Raw genomic sequence first — 24914 nt, 5'->3', positions numbered from 1 at the left:
CATACTATTGGCCTTCTTCACTGCCCGTTTACTTTGCAAGGAAAACGTGTACAAAATGTGCAAAGAAAACTCAACAAGCTTTGATTAAAATTCAAACTCTCATTGAAGTACTAGGAAATATATCAAGATGGTGTGGTCAAATATGTAATATGACTTCCCACATAGGGTTTGCAGTTTTGGCAGCAACGTTTAGTGAAAGACACTTTCAGCTGATTGAACCTGAAATAATGTCCACTGTAAGATAGTTGGCAATATGATGCTATACCAACCTCTTGAGTGCTATCAATAAGTTCCAATAAGATCGATCACTTCTTACTACTCATCAGCTTTCAACTTGATTTGCAGCGGTCTTTGGCTTCTGGTTGTGTTCTAACTGCCATGTATAATCTGTCTCTCTCCCTCTGCTTCCATCTATTACAAGACTTCTCTTTCTTACTTGTTTAAGTCCTTATCTCAGCTTTGGCCCCCAACAAGTTTTGACTAGTGAATCATACAAATCCCTTTTACCATTCTTCACCATTGCCATTATTACCTCCTTCCTGTTCTTCCCTTCTTATTCCTGGAAATCATTCACACCATCAGCCATGTATCCTATTTACAAAGACTTTGAATGTCCTGAGATTACAAAAGATACTAAGGTGATGTATAAATGCAAGTTCTTTCTTTCAAAAAAATGTCCTCAGCTCTCTTTCCTTGTTGTCCTGTATCGCTGCAAAGATTATTAATAAATGGTATGTGTTTTCAGTGTACAGGTATATACACATACACAATAGGCTGAGAATACAATAGAATTTTGATGAATAAAGGGAATCAAATGACACAGAGCAAAGGTGGTTAAATGAACTTGAAGTACAGACCAACCACAATCTAATCAAACATTTGCACCCAAACTCACCAGCCTGGCAAGCATGTCTACAACCTCATCCACAATCCGAGATATAAATCTTCTCAAAAACTTTAAATCTGATCAAAAGGCAGACTGGCTCACAGACCTGAATAGTCTACCTGTTTTAAATGTTAAATATAATTTTACCATGACATAATAACAAAGCTTCTTTCCTTAGGCAGGGGACATCAGATAAACAACACCTCCTCTCCATCAACTCCACCATTATACAAGATATGAAACTCAAATCTATGTACAAAAACAGAAATTGCTGGAAAAGCTCAGCAGGCCTGGCAGTATGAAGAGTCACTGGACTCAAACATGAACTCTGTTTTCTTTCCAGAGATGCTGCTAAACCTGAATTTTTCCAGCAATTTCTGTTCTTGTTTCTGATTTCCAGCCTCTGCAGTTGTTTTTTTTGTCAAATCTGCATACATCTGATTTTTGTTGGCAAGCAACCTGAAGCTCTGCCTCCTTTTCTATAGTCACTCTACCCGCACAGAACCTCCTCAGCAATTTGCCTCTTCAATAGGTTTACTAAGGGCATTGTGGGTCAATCTACAGCAGGTAGACTGCAGCGGTTCAAGAAGGCAGCTCACCACCAGCTTCTCAAGTGCAACCAGGGATGGGCAAGACATGCTGGCCAGCCAGCGATGCCCACATCCCACAAATGAATTTTAAAAACTCCCTTATCTAGCATCCTCCATCTATACCTAAAACATGTTTGTAGCCGTTTCTACCTACTCCACAGTTCAGAGTTATAAATGTGGCCAATAACCCTCACTACCCTAACATTACGCTGCTTTTCTCTTTTACTTCCAGAAAATAAACACTAAGAAAAGAAAAAAGCAGAAACAAAAAAAAGGGAGGAAAAACAAAAAAAAAAGGAGCACAAGAGATACTGGAGGACCAACATGAGGATGACAGATATGAAACTGGTTGCACACAATGACTGACAAACACTATAGTAAAAAGAGGCACTCTTTTGTAGCCACATAAACATTAGATCATAAGACATACGAGCAGAAATTAGGCCATTCGGCCCATCAAGTCTGCTCTGCCATTCAATCATAGCTGATGAGTTTCTCAACCCCATTCTCCTGCTTTCTCCCCATAACCCTTGATAATCAAAAACCTATCTCAGTCTTAAATGTACTCAATGACCTGGCCTCCACAGCCTTCTGTGGCAGTGAATTCCATGGATTCACCACTCTCTGGCTAAAGACGATTCTCCTTATCTCGGTTCTGAAATGTCTTCCCTTTACTCGAAGGCTGTGCCCTCAGGTCCTCCACTCTCCTACCAACGGAAGCATCCTCCCAACATCCATTTTGTCCAGGCCATTCAGTATTCTGAAAGTTTCAATTAGATCCCCCCCTCATCCTTCTAAACTCCAATGAGTATAGTCCCAGGGTCCTCAAACATTCCTCATATGTTAAGCTTTTCATTCCTGGAACCATTCTGGTTAAGCTCCTCTGAACCCGCTCCAGGGCCAGTACATCCTTCCTGAGATGTGGGGCCCAAAACTGCACACAATACTCCAAATGTGGCCTGACCAGAACCTCATAAAGCCTCAGTAGTACATTCCTGCTTTTATATTCATGTCCTCTCAAAATAAATGCCAATGTTGCATTTGCCTTCCTGACTACTGACTCAACCTGCAAGTTTACCTTGACAGAATCATGGACTAGAACTCCCAAAGTCTCTTTGCACTTCAGACTTCTGAATTTTCTCCCCATTTAGAAAATAGTCCATGCTTTCATTCTTCTTACCAAAGTGCATGACCTCGAACAAGAACAAGAAAGAAAGTGGGTCTTCTGCAACAGGTAACTCAACTCCCCAAAAGCCTTTCCACCATTGCAAGCCACAAGCAAGGAGTGTGATGGAAGAATCTTCACTTGTCTGGATTGGCTTCAGCGCCACCAACACTAGAGAAGCTCACCACCCTGGACAGCAAAGCAGTCTGTTTCATTCACCATCTTAAACAGTTACTCCCTGCATCACCAGAGCACCCAGTCTGAAGGATACAGCCTACACAACAATTTGCCAAGGTGTGACAGCACCTCACAAACCAACGATCTCTACCACAGAGAAGGACAAGGACATCAAACGTAGAGGAATACCATCACCTCCAGGCTCACTTCTAGTCACACTTACTCCATCCTGAAGATATCACCATTTCTTCATCATTGCTAGTAATTTTACTGCATCAAATGTCATGGTTCCAGAAGGCAAATCACAAGCATCTTCGGGGGCAATTAGGGATGGACCTCCCCAGCAACACTCACATTTCATGAGCTACATTTTTAAAAAAGATAATAATTACCACGAGCTTCAATTATCTGGATTTTTTCCTTCAGTGCTGTACCACAGAGACATAGCAAATCAGCAGTTCAATGTCAGAAACATATTCCAGACTTGAAATAAACATGAATAGTGGCACAGGAGATTCACATGTAAAATATTTTTTGTTAAATCCCCTTCTTTTTCGAAAGAAACAGCTTCCATGATTATTCTTTTGATGATATTTTCCCTATTTGCTTAACTGCAGTTCATATTTCAAGAAAAAAAAATCTTTAAACTCGTAATAATTGTATCCACAATACATGACTTAAAAGAAACAGGAAATTATATGTTGTGCATATGTATAAACATACCTTAAACTAAACTGAAGACTTGGTATCACTTACCATACATTAAAAGAATTCAGTTTGGGGTGTTTGCATTCACATATTCGAAAGATAACATCAGTGCAAAGATGTTCTGAGTTTTACACTAAACTTAGAGTGCAAGTTGACTGTCAGGCTCTTAACTGACTTTACCGAGTAGCAAAATGAGAGCAACTCCTCCAGGAAGTCCCCTTCATTTCACTCCAGTGTATGGGTTCCCAACAGGGCAATACGGTAGCTCAGTGGTGAGCACTGCTGCCTCACGGCGCCAGGGACTCAGGTTCGATGCCACCCTTGCGCAACTGTTTGTATGGGGTTTACACATTCTCCCAGTGTCTGCATGGATTTCCTCCGGTTTCCTCAAAGATGGATTGGCCATGCTAAAAATTGCCCACATAGTATCCAGGGATGTGCAGGCTACATGAATTAGTCATAGTAAATGTATGGTTACAGGGATAGGGTAGGTCTGGGTGGGATGCTCTTCAGAGGGTTGTTGTGGACCTGATGGGCCGAATGGCTTGTTTCAGCTCTGTAGGGATTCTATGATCTCCAGATCCAGGTTACAAATGCAGTAATAACATGAATTGATATCACTGCACTGATACTGCAAATACAAATGTTTCCAAAATGGATATCAGTGACCAATGATGTCAACTTAACGGCAAATGGTTACATATCCTAGAAGACATTGTTTCTGCTAAAGATTTATAATTTCAAATCAGTTTTCTGCTACCTTAACATTAATTGGTATTACATTATTGCCAAATAACTGTAGTATTTCATTTAAAGCAGAGTTCAAGTTTTCAGTTTTATAGCTCAAAAGATGGAATGGACATAGACAGCTTTGTCAGACAATTCAAGCGTTGATTAATGGTAGAATAATTTGCTGAAACAGATTGACCCACATGTTTAAATCCACGCAGGAAACAATCTTTACTATTACTGTGATACATTAAGTGTGCTAAAATACCAAACAGCTGTATAAACAGAGTGTAAAAGACCCAAAGATGCACCCATGAAAGACTGACTAAAAATTAATAATTCAGGGTATCAGTTTTCTGGAAGATTTTTCCACAGTCAAAAAATAATTGCAAAGCTGAAAGCAGTTTGTCTCCTTTTCAAATTCTGTAATTATTTCAACCTGACAGAATTTGCCTTTCAAAAGGGAAAGGGAACGGTAATGAAAACCATCTTGTTACTAAATTAGCTCAACTAAGCAGATCAATGGATGCTTGATTTTGTACAAAGACCTAAAATTGGCCAATTGCTGGGAAATAAACTGTTCAGTCTTGGATGGTGAGCTGAAATACAAAATGTAATTAATTAATCTTACCCCCTACTCCTCCCTCCTTTCTGCTCCCCATCACCTCCCTCTCCCATGCACTTTGTCACAAATGTCAACTCTACCTTAAAGGTGAAATAATTAGTTACTAAATGTTTATTGGATCTGCTGGATTACAAACTAAGAAACAAATATAAAATTACTAAAGCCACTTAACTATCTAGGGCTTGTATGGGCATGCTAGTTCCTCCGACAGAATTTTACAGCTTTTGAACAATGAATCAACTAGCTCAGTTCAGACTTGTTGTAAACATCTTACAACACAATTTACAAAAATAAATCTTTATTCTAAACTGAAAATACATCCTAGAAGTATGCCTCTTGTTCCTTTAAAAGGTCCACTCAGAACAATCCCTTTCTTCTTTACAATGCTGATTGTTCTTAGTACCTCTGCCTTTCCAGCAATTTTTGTTCAGATTTTAATGTTTTTCCTCTTCTTCATCCCAATAATTCACCTCTTGTTGTTCTGGATGAATGCACCAAATTCGAAACTCAAATGGACCTGATACAGACAATAAAAAAAAACAGGCTCCCAGGCTTTACAAGGCTTTCTACTCGAGTTCATTCTGGATCTGCATTGTAAATATGGCTTCACAATTCTGCCTTTAATAGCCTCTTTGTTACCATGGTGATGCAGAGAACTCCCATGAAACACAAATCACAGCAAAGACATCATCTCCATGAGTTTGCATTGGTCTGTGTAATATAGCTACATTCCAAAGAGTAAGGAAAACTCAAAAGGGACAAACCCACAAATCATGGTTAACTAGAAATGTTAATGATAGAACTAAGCTTAAAGGAAGAACCAAGCTTAAACAAAAAAAAGCACATAATTATGCAAAGGCAGATATCAGAAGAGAATTATAAACTACAAAGAATGACCAAAATAAATAAAAACAGAAAAATTACTGTACAAGAGTAAGCTAGCCAGAAATATAAAGCAGGTAGTCATTGTGTCTATTTAAGACTGACACAGATAGATTCTTGATCAGTAGGGGAACTAAAGGAAAGAACAGGACAGTGGACATGAGGACTGTCGGATCAGCCATGCTCCTATTGAAGGGCAAAGGAGGCTCAAGGGGCGGTGCAGCAAGCAACTGGGAAAGCTAATAAAATGTTATCATTTATTGAGAAGGGAATAGATTACAAAAGTAGAAAGGTTATGCTTCAGTTATACAGTGCATTGTGTTGGTCACCTTATTCAAGTAAAGATGGAAAATGCTTTGGGAGCAGTTCAAAGAAAGCATACCAGACTAATGCCTGGACTGAATGGATTATCTTAGGAGGAAAGATTGAACAGGTTTGGCTTGTATCCATTGGAGTATAAAAGGCTAAGTGGTAACTTGGTTGAGCCACAAAGTTCTGAGATGGCTTAACAGGGTAGAAGTGTACACACTGTTTCCTCATCAAATAATCAAGAACTTGGGGTCACTATTCAAAAGTTAGGAGTTGGCCATTTAAAACAGAGATGAAGGTTTTTTCTTCCTCTCAGTCACAAGTCTTTGGAATTCTCTGCTGGAAGCAAAATCCTTGAACTTACTTGAAGAGGTGAACAGATTTTGTATTTTAATGCATTCATGGGCTGTCTGTTGCTAAATGCACTTGGAAAGGTGATGGCGATCTGCCTTCTTGAAATGATGCAATCCATTCACTGTAGGTAGACCCACAATGACATTAGGAAGAGAATTCCAGGATTTTATCCCAACAACAGGAAGATAGTGTGTGGTGTGGAGTGGAACTTGCTAGTGATAGTGTTCTCTTGAATCTGCTGCCGTTATCCTTCTAGATGGTAGTGGTTCTAGGTTTGGGAGGTGCTGTCAAAGGATCTTTGGTGAATTTCTGCAATGTATCTAGTAAATGATACGCAATTGCTGCTAGCAAGCATCAATGGAGGAGGGAGTGGAATGGTGTGAATCAAGAGGACTGCTTTGTCTTGGCAGGTATCAAGCTTGAATGTTGTTGGAGCTGCACTATTCCTGATAAGTGGGGAACATTCCATCAACCTCCTGGTTGTACCTGTAGATGGTGGACAGGCTTTGGGGAGTCAGGTGCGGAGTTATTTGCTGCAGAGTCTAGGAACACTGCAGTGAGTAGCTCATTTCCTGATTCCCCAAAGCCTGTCAACCATCTGCAAGGCACAAGTCAGGAAGTGTGATGGAATATTTGTTAAGCAAGGGAGTGAAGGATTAACAGGGTGGTTGAAAAGCAGTATTTGAGTTACAGTTGGGTCTGCCATAATCTGAATGGCAGAGCAGGATCAAGGAATTGAAGATCCTATTCCTGCTTCTTGTCTTTATGTTTGTATGCATGTGCTATAAGAACCAATAGTCCATGTTCCCAAACTGTACATTTCCCCGCCAAATTTGAAAATAAGTAGAATAACGTCCTCAATGGTGATGCCTAAAAGTGTTAGTGTTTGCTAGATAATTCGTTTTATTTAAAAAAAGCAATAAGGATTCAGGAATGAATGAACTAAGAAATATGATTTTCCCAAAAAGTAATTAAACTGATAGATACAAGGATTGTAACATTTATCATCATTGTAATTATTGTAGTTGTTCAGGGTGTTTCTTCATTATTAATATCATTGAGCATCCTGACAGCAGAAACCGATTAATCTATCTAAATGACAGTGTCAACCCTATTTTCTAATGCTACTTACTCTACATTTATGACAATATAGCATGGGACTGTTTTAATTAAAATATTCCCTCCACTTCAATGTAAACTGCTCAATCCCCTTTTTACAGGTTCATGTTTTCAAACATTTTTAAAGTTGTATCCACATTAGATTTGTTTTCTTTTTGTCAAGAAACCAAGGGAAAATTCAGGTCAATTTAATCACATTAAAATAATTTGCAATCACAATAATATGTCACAATTCAATCAGTAGGCACTAATGCTCAGCCACTAATGCTTGTAATACTACCCAAGTGATGAGATAAAATAGGAGATGAAAGCAAATAGAAGCTTCCCACACTACAAGCATATGGCAATGAATTAAATTTAAACAATCATAATAAGAACACAACTATCAAGCAGGATCAATCAATATCATTCATATTAGTTCACAAAAACAAATGGATTACCTTTGATTGTTAGTTTACTGTATGCTTTTCTTCCAAAAATCAAATGGAAAATGTGGTAAAATTGAAAAATAAATCCTATTTGTATTATCTATTATAAACTAATTACGACTCATTTGAACAGTTATAACTTTCCAACTGAATTCTACCACTACCAAATTGTTACATCATGGGCCATGACAGACAAGTAAACATACCAACGTACAAGCATGCATTCAGAATCTTGCACTTTAATGTGCTGGCATTGCCATGAAGAAGGCCCATTTCTCATGACTGAAATCACTATCAGTAACGTCAGTAATAATCGGTTAAATGCAAATAGCTAACCCCATTTCATTGTTTTGCTGTACAATTCAATTTATATTGAGATATCAACAGTAAGTATGATAAATGAAATAGCTACTTTCTCAATAAACTGTAGATAAATGTTTAAAATTTTAAAATTAAGATCAGCAATCCAATTGGCTCATGGGTGCACTGCCTCGAGTTCGAGTGGTTAAATGGATCAAAAATGAAATGAAAAAACTGGGACAATTTTCAAACAATCCACAGTTTTTCATGTGTTGTATATGAACTTCATCCATACCCACAACACTAACCACAAATACTTTGCACAGCCTGTTTTTCGTTTGAAGCTGTAAAACCATGTTATTTATTTTCTTCCTTCCTACTCATTTGAGAAAAAAAAAGGTACGCACCACGAAACCAAAAGGGAAATGGTGAGAAAATAACCTGTAGATATGACCATCTAATTTTTAAGAAAAACAGCAACTTAAAACAAAGAATAGATTAATGCACTGTTTCATAGACTTGCAGATGCGTGTCTACTGTCCTCTTGTGCCTTTGTCACCTCTGGATAGTACACTATATCAAAAATACTTAACATACTTCCTTCCACATATAGGTATGTTAGGATTTTTCAAAAAGGAAGGCTTCACAATATAAACAGAAAATGCTAACTATGAAATAAGATGCCACCTTTTGCACTCTCCTTCCAACAGCTCCATGAAATTTACACCATCTTGGACCAGGCTAAATTTATTTACTACACTGACAGAGGTACTGCCAGATAAAAGTGAAGGAGAAAACTCTTAGCTACTTGCTGATAAACTTAGAACAACGAAAAACAGTTGTGGTTGCAGATCGAATCGTCACAGTTCCAGGATATCACTGTAGACCCAACAATCTTCAGCTACTTCATCAATGGCCTTCCCTCCATCATAAGACCAGAGTGGGGATGCTTGCTGATGATTGCACCATTCATGATTCCTTAGATATTAGTGTATGCAACAAGAACAACCCCAAGGAAAATCATATCACACAAGTAACAGGCAATGACCATTGCCAACAAGACAGAATCTAAACAACATCCCTTTAAGTTCAATTGCATTGTCATTACTGAATCCTCGTCTATCAATTCTTGGGGTGGGGGGGATCATTGACCAGCAGCTGAACCAGCACTAAAAATACTGTAGCTTACAATAGGTGGTCAAAGGTTAGGAATTCTACAGCAAGTAATTCTCCTCTTGTCTTCCCAAAGATCAACCATCAAAGTGGAAGTCAAGAGTCATGGAATTTTTTTGAGGAGGTGACGAAGATGATTGATGAGGGAAACGTGGTTGATGTTGTCTACATGGACTTCAGTAAAGACTTTGACAAGATCCCTCATAGCAGACGAGTACAAAAGATGAAGTCACGCAGTATCAGGGATGAGCTGACAAGATGGATACAGAACTGGCTTAGACATAGGAGACAGCGGGTAGCTGTGGAAGGATGCATTTTGGAATGGAGGGTTGTGACTAGTCGTGTTCCACAGCAATCAGCACTGGGACCTCTGCTATTCGTGGTCTACATAAATGATTTGAAGGAAAACTTGGCTGGTCTAATTAGTAAGTTGGCAGATGATACAAAGATTGGTGGAGTTTCAGATAGTGTGGTGGATTGCCAGAGGATAAGCTGGGTATAGATCAGCTGGAGGCATGGGCAGAAAAATGGCAGATGGAATTTAATCTGGACAAATGTGAGGTGATACATTTTGGAAGGCCAAGTACAGATGGAAATTATACAGTGAATGACAGAACCATTTGGAGTATTGATATGCAAAGGGATCTGGGTACGCAGGTCCACAGATCACTGAAAGTGGCAGCACAGATAAATAAAGTAGTTAGAAACTAAAAAAAAACCTATGGCACGCTTGCCTTCATCGGGAGGGTTATTGAGTAGAAGGATAGGTAAGTTATGCTCTAGCTTTATAGAGCTTTGGTTAGGCCACACTTGGAATATTGCACACAGTTCTGGTCACCACACTACCAGAAGGGTGTTGGCGTTTTGAAGAGAGTACAGAAAAGGTTTACCAGGACATTGCCTGGTATGGGGGATTTTAGCTTTGAAGAAGAACAGACTGGGTTTTTTTCACTGGAATGCAGGAGATTGAGGGGCAACCTGATACAAGTTTATAAGATTGTGAATGGCATGGATAGAGTGGAAAGTATGAGGGTGGAGGGGGTCAATTACTAGGGACACAAGTTCAAGATGCCGGTGGTAGGGGGACGTTTAAAAGAGATGTCTGAGGCAAGTTTTTTCACACAAAGGGTGGTGAGTGCCTGGAACGCGTTGCCAGAGAAGGTGCTAGAAGCAGACACAATAGCAGCATTCTAGAAGCACCTGGACAAATACACGAATAGGAAGGGAATCAAGGTAAACAGATCCTGTAAGTGAAGACAGTTTTAGTATAGAAGGGCAAAATATGTCAGCGCAGGCTTGGAAGGCCAAAGGACATGTTCCTGTGCTGTCTTGTTCTTTGAATGCACCTCACTTGACTTGATAAGCTCCAACAATGCTCAAAAGCTTGACTTCATCCAGGACAAAGCATTCACTCTCTACACAAACAAAGCACAATGACAGTAATGTATACCACACAAAGATGCACTGCAGCGACTTACCAAGACTACAGGGGGTTCTCCTATAACACGGGTTCCAGCAATGCGAATCGGCTATAACGTGATTGACAAATAAGGGAACGCTGTTTCTAAAACGCGAACTTGTGTTGGCTATAACGCGGTTCAGCATTATTTAAAAATGCAGCTCATTTAAACAGAAGAATGGACTTTAATGATAAATTGATGGTATAAGTGAAAAATGAAGTATAGTTTAAAATAATGAGTCCTGTTAAAACATGCACCTTTGTGTGTAGTATTTTTGCTTAGATTTTGTTATACATTTAATATGTAAGAATTTTTGAACTTGCTCATGTAAATCAATTATACTAAAAGTATTCTGTGTTACAACCTGCTCTTTTCCCGCACTATTTTGAATACAATGTTGCTCAGGTTTACAATGCATTTTAATCCCACAATTAACCGCAATGCCAAGGGGCTCCATAGGAAAGAAAGGTCAGATTCCTCGGCTTCACTTATCTGAAAATCTATCCAGAAGTCTCTGCCTATGGTATCTCAGGTCAGATCAGCATTTAAATGGAGGAGGGAAATTTTACTAAGAATTGCTGATGTGTCAATTTCAGGGTGTTTCATGGAGGGTTGCTGGCTGTGAGCTCTATCTCACAATTTTGCACTGCTCACCTCTTTTGATTCATGCTTGCACTATCATGCAGTACTGACCATTGCTGGGATTTCCAGTGGCAGAACTCTATTTAAAGCCCAACTGTCACTTCATTGCAAATACAAAGGTCAGATTCATAAATGTATTGCCTCTTTGCAGCATCACCTGTCCAAAAATTGTCATTATACCTACAGCTATGAGAATGAAGCTACACAGATGAGGAAGAATTTTGGAAAATATAATTGCCAGGTGTCTTTTGTGCCCCAACTCTGCTTTTCCCATAGGCCCTGTTATTTCTAAAGCATGATTTTCTATAAAGCAGTATTGCACTGGAACACAACTATCACATTATAGTAGACCCCCTGTACTTCAACATTTGGAACAGGCTTTAAGGGCTGAATAGCCATTTTCTACTCCTTATTCATACATTTGTATGCATGTGCTGTAAGAACTCGTAGACCATATCCCCAGACTGTACATTTCCACTCCATATTTGGAATCAAGTGGAATAACTTTCTCAGCAACGATGCTTGGTATACGGACAGTAACACTAAAAAAAGGCAAGGGCACCAGTTTCATTGGAACACACAGGAAAACCACCACTGGCAAATTCCCTTCAAACCCTCACATCATCCTGATCTGGAACAAAAATCATACATCCTTCACTGTCACTTGGTCCTGGAAATAATCCTAGAACTCCCTTCCTTCTTGGTGCAGCTACACCCCAGAGACTAAAAGGCAGCTCACCTCACCTTCTCCAGGGAAAGTCAGGGATGGGCAATGTATGCAAGCCTAAATAAACATTCCCACATCCTCTGAAAGAATAATAAAAGTTCCAGAATAAACACCTGAGAAACCACTTCTTGACCCTCAAGTCAATTAAATACTGCTTCTAAAAACTAAATTGATGCTTACTAGTACGTCATCAAAAGGTGGAAACTTTTCAGGATGCACCACAACTCTGCTTTCAAAATGAGCACAATTCAAGATCAGAATGAAGTAGGGACAAGCAGGTCATTTTTGGAATAGTACCGAATATCATTGCTTGGGCTCTGATATTTGTAATCTTCATCAATCTCTTAGATGAGGGGGCAGAGTGTACTGCTCATTCAGACGGTGGCAGAAGGCTATGTAGGAAAATAAGCTTTGAGGAGCACATTAAACATGCAAATAAATATTGGAAAGTAAGGAAATAGATAAGAAGGTAGCAGACAAGTCATCCAGAACTGTCCTCAACTCTCAAAGCCCTGTTCACCTATGAACTTTACTTGTAATACCTCTAAATTTTCAGTTCTGTTTGCAAATGTTAGCATGACACTCAGATTTCTGAAATTCTTACCTTCGGAGCATCATACTTTGAATAAATTCACTACTGGTGGTCCTACTAGTGTAGAGGCTCTAAACTCTGAAACTCTCTCCATAAACTTCTCCACCACTCTTTCATTTAAGGTGTTCCTTAAACATGCCTCTTTGACTAGCCTTTTGATTGTATATCCAAATGCCTACAAAGTGATATATCAAATTTTGCTTGATAATGCTCCTATGAAATGTCGTGAGACATTTTAGGATATCAAAAGACCTGATATAATTGTAAGTTCACACTGGAGAACTACCACAAGAATTAAACTTCAAGTTGGTGGATCCCTCACCTCAGGACAACTGAAGATGAATACAAAAATACAGCCTTGCCTGCATCAGCTACTAAAGACAAAGCAGTTCTCACTATAAAGTAGGTAAAACTATAAATGTCAATAACATTTCAAGTCTTAAGGGAGTCATTAAGTACATACAAAAACAGCAAATGACAACTGTATCCCATATGTTGTGTTGAGTAATATGTGAATATTATGTAACAAAGCAGACATTGCTAGAGAAACCCAGCAGGTCTAACAACATCTGTGCAGAGAAAAACAGAGCTAACATTGAGAGTCCAATGACCCTTCTTCAGAACTTCACAGCTTCTCCAGCAATTTCTGTTTTTGTTTGAATCAAATCTCCAGCATCCATTCTTTGTTTTATTTTTGTGAATATTCAGCATTATATTTTAGAGAAGGCATTACAGCCTGATACAGCATACAGCTAGCAGGGGATTTAAACAGAGGTTTGTCATAGGCTAAAACATCCGATGTTGTCAAACCCCAGGGAGAGAATGAGTTGTCAACAATTTAAAACTCAGTATGTCAACCAAAAATATTTTATATCACTCTGTTGGAGCACAGAAAATGTTAGCACAAAGAACACAGGCACAGGTCATTTCAACTTACAATTGAGAGAAAATAGATAAAACTTATTCCAACAGAGAAAAATACAAATCTGTGACAAATAGAGAGAATTTCACCCCGGCTCGTTCTAGCATCATAAACATAATGAGCAAGATATCAATCTTCTGTGGTATATGTTTATATGGTTCTATCCTTTCCGTGCTGCATGTTGCCACTGGAAGAATGGCACTAAAATGTAGACAATTCCACCATCGGGTGGACTGGCTCAATTTTAGATCACAATACAGAAAAGAAACTTTGGCCAGTTAGGCTGTAGAAACAAAGTTTTGGAGGTTTTTTTTAAAATCAAGAATACATTAATGATTGAAGAAAAGAAAGTGAAAAGAAAGAAACTTTCCACAACTCATGATGCCAAATGCAGTTTGTGCTCACCCACCTCCAAAACATATTAAATAAATATTTACGTGTATTAGACTTTACTTTAAAAAGGGAGAAGTTTCAGAAACTGCATTATAGAGCCATGTCTTCCAGTAATCTCTTTCACAAAACGTGTACTTGGTAACAGGATATTCCAGTTGTACATGCCTAATATTTGTATTACATGCTGTTTTTCATTATTAATTTTGTGGTTGTAATACAGGCATCAGTATTTCAAAACATGAACTTTCCAAATGAAAAATAATATAAATTTAAGGTTTACATTTTTTGAAATGCATCCTTTTATCTTTTTGTACAGTAGACTTAGATATAACTGGACACATATTCAAATAGTTTTAAGTAAGCATTGCACGATATAAATCATTGCCTTGAATTCGTAAACATATGCATGCAGATGCACAACCCCGACATTTGATTAACACTGCCAAACAAGATTAACTTTTTGTTACACAGTCAAACACACTTGCAACACAGTCTTTATCCTGCTACAAAACATCTCCGTAAGTCAAAATTCCTTTCAACTAGTTATCTGTCAATCTTTCTTTTCTACACTCGAGTAGCATCTGTTAACAATATCTTCATTAATATCACAATCATTAATAACTTTGAAGAGCAATCATGGCACTGTGAGATTTCATTTACCATCAATGAATTGGAACAAGCCTCTTTGACTAATCAGAGCCTCAAATTATCTAACCAGATAACAAACTTAAAGCTAAGGATAAGCTTCCTTTGAAGAACACTGTCAACAATATTTTACTTTCTGTTATCCTATGAAAACACTGATGTTCATACAAGTTTTCTTCCAATTTGAATCTTTAGCATACTTTACATTTGAACTGGCCCAAAAAACACGAATGTGTTGAAAATACAAGACAGACATTAAATCCAACTAAACTCGAAATGTTTTATTCAATTGAGCAGCTGAATGCGTGGCATTATGTGTAGCTGTGGTCACAGATTTAATAGTTTATAAATTATGAGTCACAAAGAGCATGATTATATTAACATTTTCTCAAAGGATAAATAGCAAGCCAATAGAAATACTACAATTTTTTCAGACACAGCTTAGAATGATTTTCCTACTCAACTAAAATAGGATTAGTTGATCTGATGGTGAAAAAGTGCATGTCCTAAATGTAAAAAAAACTTAAGGTAAATGCAGTAATAAAATAGCATTATCAAGTACCCAGAAAAACCATGCTTAAAGATTTTTTTACTATATCCTTCATGTGATTTATTACTCTCAAATACTCTTATTAACAATGACATTATTCAATTGTACTAGGATGGTCTTCAATTTACTTCCAGCTGCATGATTCTTAGTGGATTTTTTTTCTCACCTGAGAAGTTAAAATATTATTGTAACAAAATGTAGAATATAATTGATAACCAATTCCTAACAGTTGCAGATCAAGATACACAACAAACAACTTAATTTATTGCATACATTATTTACATAATCTGGCAAAATTTTCATTTTGCAGAATCAGTCACAGAATTCCAACATATTCAGGCACTGTACGCATTTTACAACAGCACAGTAACATAACGTCTGATCTGGAACAGCAAATCTTCCATTTAATCCCCTTATTTTCAAACTACAGATGACGTAATTTCTCCAGTTATAAAATTAAAGAACTCTAGCAAAAAAATGCTGCTCCCAAAATTACAAGTGCCTTCAAAATAAATCACAGAAAATCTAAACAAACACAACCAACACAACTACTATGTGGATTTTTAAAAGTTTAACTGATCGTTCTTGCAATATTTGCCCTGCCACAACTACTGACACACAATTTCAATTCACCAAATATACTGACTTAAAAAGAAGTGACTGGATTGAACACTAAACAAACAGAGGAATTTGGGAGTCCTCATCCATGAATCACAAAAAGCTAGCTTCCAAATTCAGTGGGTAATAGGGAACACAAATGGAATGCTGGCCTTTACTTCAAAGGGAATGGAGGATAAAAATAGGGAGGGTTTGTTAAAGCTACACAAGGCACTAGTCAGACCATTGCTGGAATACTATGAACAATTTTGAGTCCCTACCTAAGGGAAGGTATATTGGCACTGCAAACAATCCACAGAAGGTTCAGTCGGCTGGAATCAGCTATGAGGGACTGTTGGTTGAGGAGAGATTGAGTAGGTTAGGCCTATGCTCTACGGAATTTAGAAGAATGACAGGCAACTTTACTGAAACATGTAAGAATCTTAGATGATTTGACAGGGTAAATGTGGAAATGTTGTTTCCCCTTGTGGGAGAGTCCAGGATGCTAGGACATAATCTCAGAATAAGACAGCACATATCTAAGACAGAGATGAGAAGGAATTTCTTCTCTCAGACGTTAGAGAATCTGTTAAATTCTTTACCATAGAGGGCTGTTCAGGGTGAGTCATTAAATACATTGAAGGCTGAGATAAACATATTTTAATCTGTAAGGGAATCAACGGTTCTGAAGAAAATGGAGTTGTGGGTTATTAGATCATCCATGATCTCACTGAATAGTGCAGCATACTCATTGGGTCAAATGGCCTATTTCTGCTCTTTTGACTTATAGTCTTATTACGAAAATAACATTCAGATCACTTCTTCTAATCTACAGAATCCAAATAACTTTTTTGAAGGCATGAAATCCTTATTCCATTCCACAGGCACATTTTACTCACCTATAAATCATCATACCAAGTAGGTGACCAACTCTCCAACCTTTGCCAATACCAATCTCCATCCATCCAGTAACTGTACATAGGAAATTTTCTCTTACTGGTGCAATGTCAATATAGGAGGTATAATTAGTAATTTGCAGATGACACCAAAATTAGTGGTGTAGTGGGCAGTGAAGTAGATTATTTCAGAGGACAATGGGACCTTAATCAGATCGGCCAATGGGCTGAGGACTGGCAGACGGAGTTTAATTTAGATAAATGTGAAGTGTTGCATTTTAGAAAGGCAAATCAGGACAGGACTCATATAGTTAATGGTAGGGCCCTGGGGAGTGTTGCCAAACAAAGAGACCTAGGGATGAGGTACACAGTTCCTTGAAAGTGGAGTCACAGGTAGACAGGGTGGTGATGAAGGCGTTTGGCATGCTTACCTTCATTGATCAGTGCATGGAGTATAGGAGTTGGGATGTTATTTTGTGGCTGTACAGGACATTGGTGAGGCCATTTATAGAATACTGCGTACAATTCTATTTGCTCTTCTACAGGAAGGATGTTGTTAAACTTGAAAGGGTGCAGAAAAGATTTACAGGGATCTTTCCAGGACTGGAAGGTTTGAGTGATAGGGAGAGGCTAAATAGGCTGGGTTTTTTTTCCCTGGAGCATCAGAGGCTGACGGGTGACGTTATAGAGGTTTATAAAATCATGAGGGGCATGGATAGGGTGAATAGCCAAGGTCTTAGGGTGGGAAAGTCCAAAAATAGATGGCATAAGTTTAAGGCAAGAGGGGAAAGATTTAAAAAGGACCCAAGGCATAACTTTTTCAGGCAGAGATTGGTGCATGTATGGAACAAGTTGCCAAAGGAAGTGGTAGAGCTCGGTACAGTTACAACATTTAAAAGGCATCTGTAATAGGAAGGGTTTAAGAGGGATATGGGCCAAGTGCTGGCAAATGGGATGTCTGGTCAGAGCAGACGAGTTGGACTGAAGGGCCTGTTTCTGTGCTGTATGATTTAATGACTCTATAACTCGGACCATGAACTCAACAAGGTATCTAGAAGGGAAAACAAAAACTGAAATTGTTGGAAAAGCTCAGAAGGTCTGGCATCACCTGTGAAGAGAAATCAGACCTGAAAAGTTAATTCTGATTTCTCTTCACTGATGCTGCCAGACCTGCTGAACTTTCTCTGTAACTTCTATTTTTGTTTCTGATTTACAGTATATGCAGCTCTTGTCGTTTGTATATAGAAGAGGAAAACTACAAAATCTATAGAACAAATCTTTTTGCATACAGTCCTAATATCTTGAAACACTTTCAAGTCAGAATTTCGTGATAAAAATAAATCAGTGAATGAGTTTTCTTTTCTAATGTTGGTTTCCAGTGTCTGAATGCAAATAATGAAAAAGTTGGGCTGCTCGAGGGTATAATCTTGCTTTTTCTTCAGCTTGCATTTGTAGGATTGGTATCATATTCCATTAGGGCATTTAATAATCATATAAAAATCCCATGGTCGAAACAATTTCTGTCTAACAGGCTCATCCATTATAGAAATAGCTTCTCCTAGTTCAAAACGTTATTTCAGTTGCATAACTTAGTTTGAATACAGACTTTTCTAATTAACAATTAGCAGTTTAGTGTGGTTTTTATACAAAAGAAACACATGCCTAAGCTTTTCTTCACCATATCAGTGCATCACATTGTTATTGCCTGAAGCATGTGAATCTACAGTTCTGTCAAAGAATGGGTGAACAAAATCAAAGAGAATACTCATCATTAAATCACATGAAAAGAAACTTTATTCAACTTCATGAATAAGCTTCCTACCATTCAAAAACTTTTATGTTTACTATTTTATAGATACTGCACCTATTGCAATGGTGCACAGCATTTCAGTTTATACCAATGTTAAACTCGTGTTGTGAGAACTGGGTGTCAGGGCCTAACATGAAGTCGAAAGAGTCAAATGGAGGCTTCATTCGTGCTATGATTGATGCATCAGTGGGGACTTAATCGCTCACATCAACATATTCATTCTTGTCCATTGATGGTGCACGCACATAACAACATATAGATCAATATCTGTTAAAAAAAAATCTGCTTGCACACCTCTCCAATCAGTGCCATCAACATGTGTAAGTTTTTTTTTGAAAAAAGTGCTATACAAGTTGTTGTTGTGCAGACTATGACCTGGAGTTATAAAAATGTGTATTCAATTAGTGCCAGAAACATGATATTACATGAATACTCTAAAATACATACATGTTGTCTGGATATGCAGATTCCCTTTAATTCAGAAAGCAAACACAGGCATCTATTTAAACAACAGTCTTTATGGTGACTATTTTAGTCACCAATTTTTTTCTAAATGAAGAGACGGTTCACCAAAGTGCCTATTTGATAGTTGGGTAATTTTGGTGCATCCGCCTTCTACTAAACACTGGATAATCGTTGGAGAGAACAACATTGTTGTCCCTTAAATAAACATGTGTTCTTGCACCATCATATGAGATTTCGATTTTGAAATTAACTGTTCGGAAATGTATTTTAAAAGCGGAGCGAAGCAACGCACGTTGAACTTTGCCATAAGTTCAAATGTCTAAGATACAAAGCACCCGCTCCCCAAATCCTTGCAAAGACTGTGAATACTTCATACTTACAGAGTAACTGTCCTGTTGGGGAGGGTGTCCAGTGGGAAAAGCTCCGTCAACTCCAGGTTGGTACACACTATTTTTTTGTCGGCTGTCCCAGGGACCAGGGTGACTGCCGGGGAGGAAGAGGAGAGTTTCCCGGTGTTTTTTGGACGTTCCTCCAAGCGTTTGCAGCCACTCGGAATCGAAATGCAACCACCGACCACCAACAATAGAACCACCCCTGACAGCTCGGCGGACACGGCGGCGATAAACGATTTCATTTTCTGCAAATACAGTCACAGGCTTCAGCCGGCGTGAATCTCAGCAAGACGGACAAACTTTCCGGGGGTTTGCGACTGTGTGTGCGTTCTTCCCCCTTTAAGGACGAATGGCAAGCCCATCCAACAGGGCCCGGGATGGACAACAATTCTCCATTCAAAAAATCTGAACTGGAAACGGCGTAGCACAACCTTTGCACACATACACGCCTCACGGTTTATAGAGAGAAAAAAAAATTAAACATCGCCGGTGGGCTCCCGTTCTTCAATCGGCGTCATGTTTCTTTTTTATTCCGCCTCCCCTCTCCTTCAAAGCCGGATCCCACCCGGAATCAGTCCACATTTACTCAAGCAGCTCCTACAACAGCAACATGCGGGGGGTGGGGGGAGAAGAGAGAGACTCCCCCCGCCCCGAGTGAGAGTGTGTGTCTGTCTGTAGGGAGGGGGTCAGCAGTAAAGCTACAGCTCCCAGCAGCAGCAGCAGCACCAACCCCGCAGGCTCTCACACAAAGAAACACCGAGCCTTCCCCACATTGATCTCCAGACCCCTTCCCCAAACACCTCCCACACACCCCCCCTACTCCATAGCAACAAACAAACCTCCCAGCAGAAACACAGACAGACAGAGAGAGAGAGATAGAGAGAGCCGCAGGCTCCAGCCACACATCAAATTCGTCCTCTTCTCAAATAAATGCAGGGTCTTCTTTCTCTCTCTCTCTCCAAAATAAAGAGTCAAAGTCGGAAAGATCTTGCAGCGTGCTCTTCAAAACTTTGCGTCGTTTCGCTACAAAGTTGGGGGGCGGGGGAAGATAGACACACGCTTGATGTGGATTTGTTTTTGTTATCTGCTTTTTGTTTCCTTTCACGGATGTGCCCAATGCTGAGGTTTCCTTCTCCACCCCCTCTCTCCGCGGGTCTTGCGGACAGTTTGGGATTTTTGTTTTGTTTTGTTTTGTTTTCCGGCTGCTTGTGTCCCGCCGTCTTTTGTCTGCGCCGAGCTCGATCCTGGAGGGGAGGAGGAGGAGAGGAGAGGAGAGGAGAGGGGGGGGGGGGGGGGGGGGGGGGAGGTGGCGGTGGGAAAGAAAGTTAGCGTCAGTGGAGACGCTGCTTCCGAGCTGCAGCCTCCATGTTGAAGTGTTTCCAAGTTGGCAGGGAGTCCTTCCCTCTGTCCCTCACACAGCCCCGGAGTGACCACTGCTCCTCGGTCACCGGGTCACACCTCTCATTCACTCCTGAACGGAAGGCCAGGCTAACATAACCCCGGTGAAGTTTCTACTCCTTGCTGTTTGCACTTTTACCCGCGGACTCCCGGCCGTGGCTGTTCCTTTCCCCAGTTGAGCAATCCGGCAGGTTAACTACGGGCAGACTACGGATTTCTGGATTAAAACTCACCGAGTTCCTGGTACGAAGGTTGAAATAAAGTGCGACTCATGTTTCACATTCCAACGCTGCAACCGCGACTGCACTGCTTTAATTGGCTGCGAGACGCCTTGGGACAGCCTAGGGTCGTGAGAGTCGCTATATAAATTTCACATCTATTATTTTCCCGTTTAAGCAAGGCCGCGGAGTATTGGTGACTAAGTGTAAGAAGTGCACTCATCAGAAGTCTGCGATTGTTGCCTGTGTTTGAAGAATTGCATTTTGTAATTTTATCAATTTAGAATTAGGGCCGGGAGTGTGGGGAACTCGGTGACATAAGGCTGATGCAACAGAGTCCAGGCTGTGACACAGAGTCATAGTCGCGCTGGATAGTGACAGGCAGCTAGTCCACCAGAGACGTTCAGCACACTGGCTCAAGACAAAGCCATCTAGGGGCTGAGGAGGCATTGGACTACAGAGGGTTAGGGTTAGGGTTAGAGCTAGAGCTAACCTTATCGATTTAACCGATGTTTATGTTAAATTCCTTATTCCAAAAGTTCCAACATCCTTCCTGCCCAACAACATTAAGTGGCTCGGGAATCCTACTGATCTCTGCACTCACTCGCCCTGGTTTGTAATCTTGACGTTTAGTGGAGGCTTAGGGAGATGTGAAGAGGCCCTAACGTAGCGTCGTCTATAAGTATTGCTATGCACTATCGGGGACCTGCAGTAGAATCTGTTGTAAGGAGCAGAGAGGCAGTACCAGAGTGGACGAGTAAACCAAACCTCATTTATCTGCCACCATGACAGATGTGGAAATTTGAATTCAACAAATATCTTGAATTAAAAATTAACCTAATGACAACATTTTCATAAAAAATCTTGTTTACTAATGCCCTTAAGGAGATATGCCATCCTTATCTAGTCTAGCTAACATGTTATTCCAGACACATTCAATGTAGTTTACTCTTAGTAGCCTATCAAGCCACTCAGTTGTATCAAATAAGTACGAAGTCTAAACAAAGGAATGAAACCAGACCATGTGGTATTGACCCAGGCATCCGAAACATGACTGAGAAACAGTGCTGGCAGCCCTGCACTTTGCAACATCTGAGGGCCTGTGCCTAAATTGGGAGAGCTGTTCAACAGCCTAGTCAAGCAAGAGCCTGACATAGTCATGGAATCATACCTTACAGTCAATCTCCCAATCACCACCATTCCCAGGTAGTCCTGTCCCACTGGCAGGTGGTCCCAGAGCAGGATCTTTTGGGAGGAAGTTGACCAGGGAGTCATCAATATTTAATCTAGACCCCATGAAGTCTTCTAACATTAGGCCAAACATAAGCAAGAAAATCTCCTGATTATCATTGACTGTTTCCCTTGGTTGATGAATCGTTACAACTCCATGTAGTACAGTACTTACAGAAGCACTGAGGGTGACTAAGACATAGAATATACTCTGGGGACTTCAAAGTCCATCACCAAGGGTGATTCAGAAGTACCACAACTGACTGAGCCATCTAAGTCCTAAAGGACATATCTACTTGACTGGGTCTGCAATAGATGGTGAGAGAACAATCTAATTGACTTCAGTCCCACTGTCACAGATGTATCTATCCATGATGGTATCAATAGAAGTGACCAGTGCAGACTCCTTGTGGAAACAAAGACCTATCTTCATATTGAGGATAACTTCATCATACGGTGTGGCTCTACCATCATGCTAAATTAGGCTTCACACAGATCTAGCAACTCAAAACTGGGCATCGGTGACATGCTGTTGACCATCAACAACAGCAAAATTACACCAGTACCATCAATGGAGAGTGTAGGAGATCATACAAGAAGCAGTATCAGGCACACCTAAAAATGAGATATCAGCTTGGTGAGACTGAATACCTATGTGACAAACAGCAGAAGCAGCATAAGCTGGACAGAGCTAAGCAATCCTACTATCAATGGATCCAATATAAGCTCTATAGTCCTGCCACAATCAGTCATGAATGGTAGTGTGCAATTAAATGACTAAGAGGAATAGGGAGATTCAGAAATATTCCCATCCTCAATGATGGGTGAGCCCCACATATAATTGCAAAGGGCAAGGCGGAAATATTTGCATCTGTCTTCAGCCAAAGGGATAATATATCATACTATCCCCCTGATGTCTTCAGCATCACAGATGCTAGTGTGCAACCAATTTAGCTCCACACTATATCAAGAAATGGCTGAAGGCACAGGATAAACGAAAAACCTTGACATGATTGAAATAGTACAAAAGATTTGTACCCCAGAACCTGCTGTGCCCCTCGTCACACTGTTCCAGTACAGCTACAAGACTGGTATCAAAATGACAGTGTGGAAAATTACCCAAGTGTGTCTTGCGCACAAAAAGCAAATCTAATCTGGCCAATTACTGTCCTATCAGTCTACTCTCAATCATCAGCAATGTGGACTTTAGCAAGGCCTTTGACAAGATACTGCGTGAAAGACTGGTTAATAAGGTTAGATCACGTGGGATCAAGGCAGAGCTAGCCAAACAGATACAAAATTGGTTTGACATTAGGAGACAGATCATTGTGGTAGAGGGTTGTTTTTCGGACTGCAGGCTTGTGGCCAGATTTCCACAGGGAGTGGTGCTGAGTCCAGTTGTGTTTGTCATTTATATAAACAATTTGAATGAGAATATAGGAAGCATGATTAGAAAGTTTGTCAATGATAACAAAATTGGTGGTATGGTGGACAGTGAAGAAGGTTATCTAAGAGTACAACAGGATCTTGATTGGCTGAGTCAGTGGACTAAGGATTGGCAGATGGAGTTTAATTTAAATAAATGTCAGGTGTTGCATCTTGGTAGGGCAAACCAGGGCAGGACTTACACAGTTAATGTTAGGGCCCTGGGGAGTGTTGTCACACAGAGATATCAAGGGCTTCGGATACACAGTTTCTTGAAAGTAGCATCACAGGTAGACAGGGTGGTGAAGAAGCAGTTTGGCATGCTTGCCTTCATTGGCCAGAGCATTGAGTATAGAAATTGAGACATCATGTTGCGGCTGTACAGGGCATTTGTGAGGCCATTTTTGGAGTACTGCATACAGTTCTGGTTGCCCTGCTATAGGAAGGATATTATTAAATTGGAAAGGGTACACAAAAGATTTACTCGAATGTTACTGGGACTGGAGGGTTTGAGTTATAAGGAGAGATCAGATAGGCTGTGACTTTTTTCCCTGGAGCCTAGGAAGTTGAAGGGTGACCTTTTCGAGGTTAATAAAATCACAAGGGGCATGGACAGGTTGAATAGCAAACGTCTTTCCCCTAGGGTAGGGGCATTCAAAACTAGAGGGCATAGGTTTAAGTTGAGAGGAGAAAGATTTAAAAAGAACCTGAGGGGCAACATTTTTCACACAGAGAGTGGTGCATATCTGGAATGAACTGCCAGAGTAAGTGGTGGATGCCAGTTTGGAAAGGGTGCAGAGGAGATTTACCAGGATGTTGCCTGGTATGGAGGGAAGGTCTTATGAGGAAAGGCTGAGGGTTTTGAGGCTGTTTTCGTTAGAAAGAAGAAGGTTAAGACGTGACTTAATAGAGACATACAAGATGATCAGAGGATTAGATAGGGTGGACAGTGGGAGCCTTTTTCCTCGGATGGTGATGGCTAGCACGAGGGGACATAGCTTTAAATTGAGGGGTGATAGATATAAGACAGATGTCAGAGGTACGTTCTTTACTCAGAGAGTAGTAAGGGCGTGGAATGCCCTGCCTGCAAAAATAGTAGACTCGCCC

General features: G+C 39.9%; 1 protein-coding gene across 2 annotated transcripts in view; it reads right to left on the bottom strand.

Moving 5' to 3' along the window:
• The window catches only part of adgra3 (adhesion G protein-coupled receptor A3), a 147055-nt gene extending 125761 nt beyond the window's left edge, over positions 1-21294 (bottom strand). Inside the window, exon 1 of one of the 2 annotated variants that reach the window (XM_048603661.1) lies at positions 21168-21294. Coding sequence is in view for 1 of the 2 variants with exons in the window: in XM_048603655.1 (XP_048459612.1) it covers positions 19525-19778 (254 nt within the window). In the remaining variant the exon portion in view is untranslated. Of the gene's footprint in view, positions 1-19524; positions 21148-21167 lie in introns of those variants that run through there. The other variant, XM_048603655.1, reaches the window with a different exon arrangement.
• Positions 21295-24914: the final 3620 nt, after the last annotated feature.

The sequence above is a fragment of the Rhincodon typus genome, chromosome 1, assembly GCF_021869965.1.
Source record: "Rhincodon typus isolate 14 chromosome 1, sRhiTyp1.1, whole genome shotgun sequence".
NCBI classification, from domain to species: Eukaryota; Metazoa; Chordata; class Chondrichthyes; order Orectolobiformes; family Rhincodontidae; genus Rhincodon; species Rhincodon typus.
Note: the sequence above shows the minus strand (reverse complement) of the source record. Positions and strands in the feature narration are given on the sequence as shown.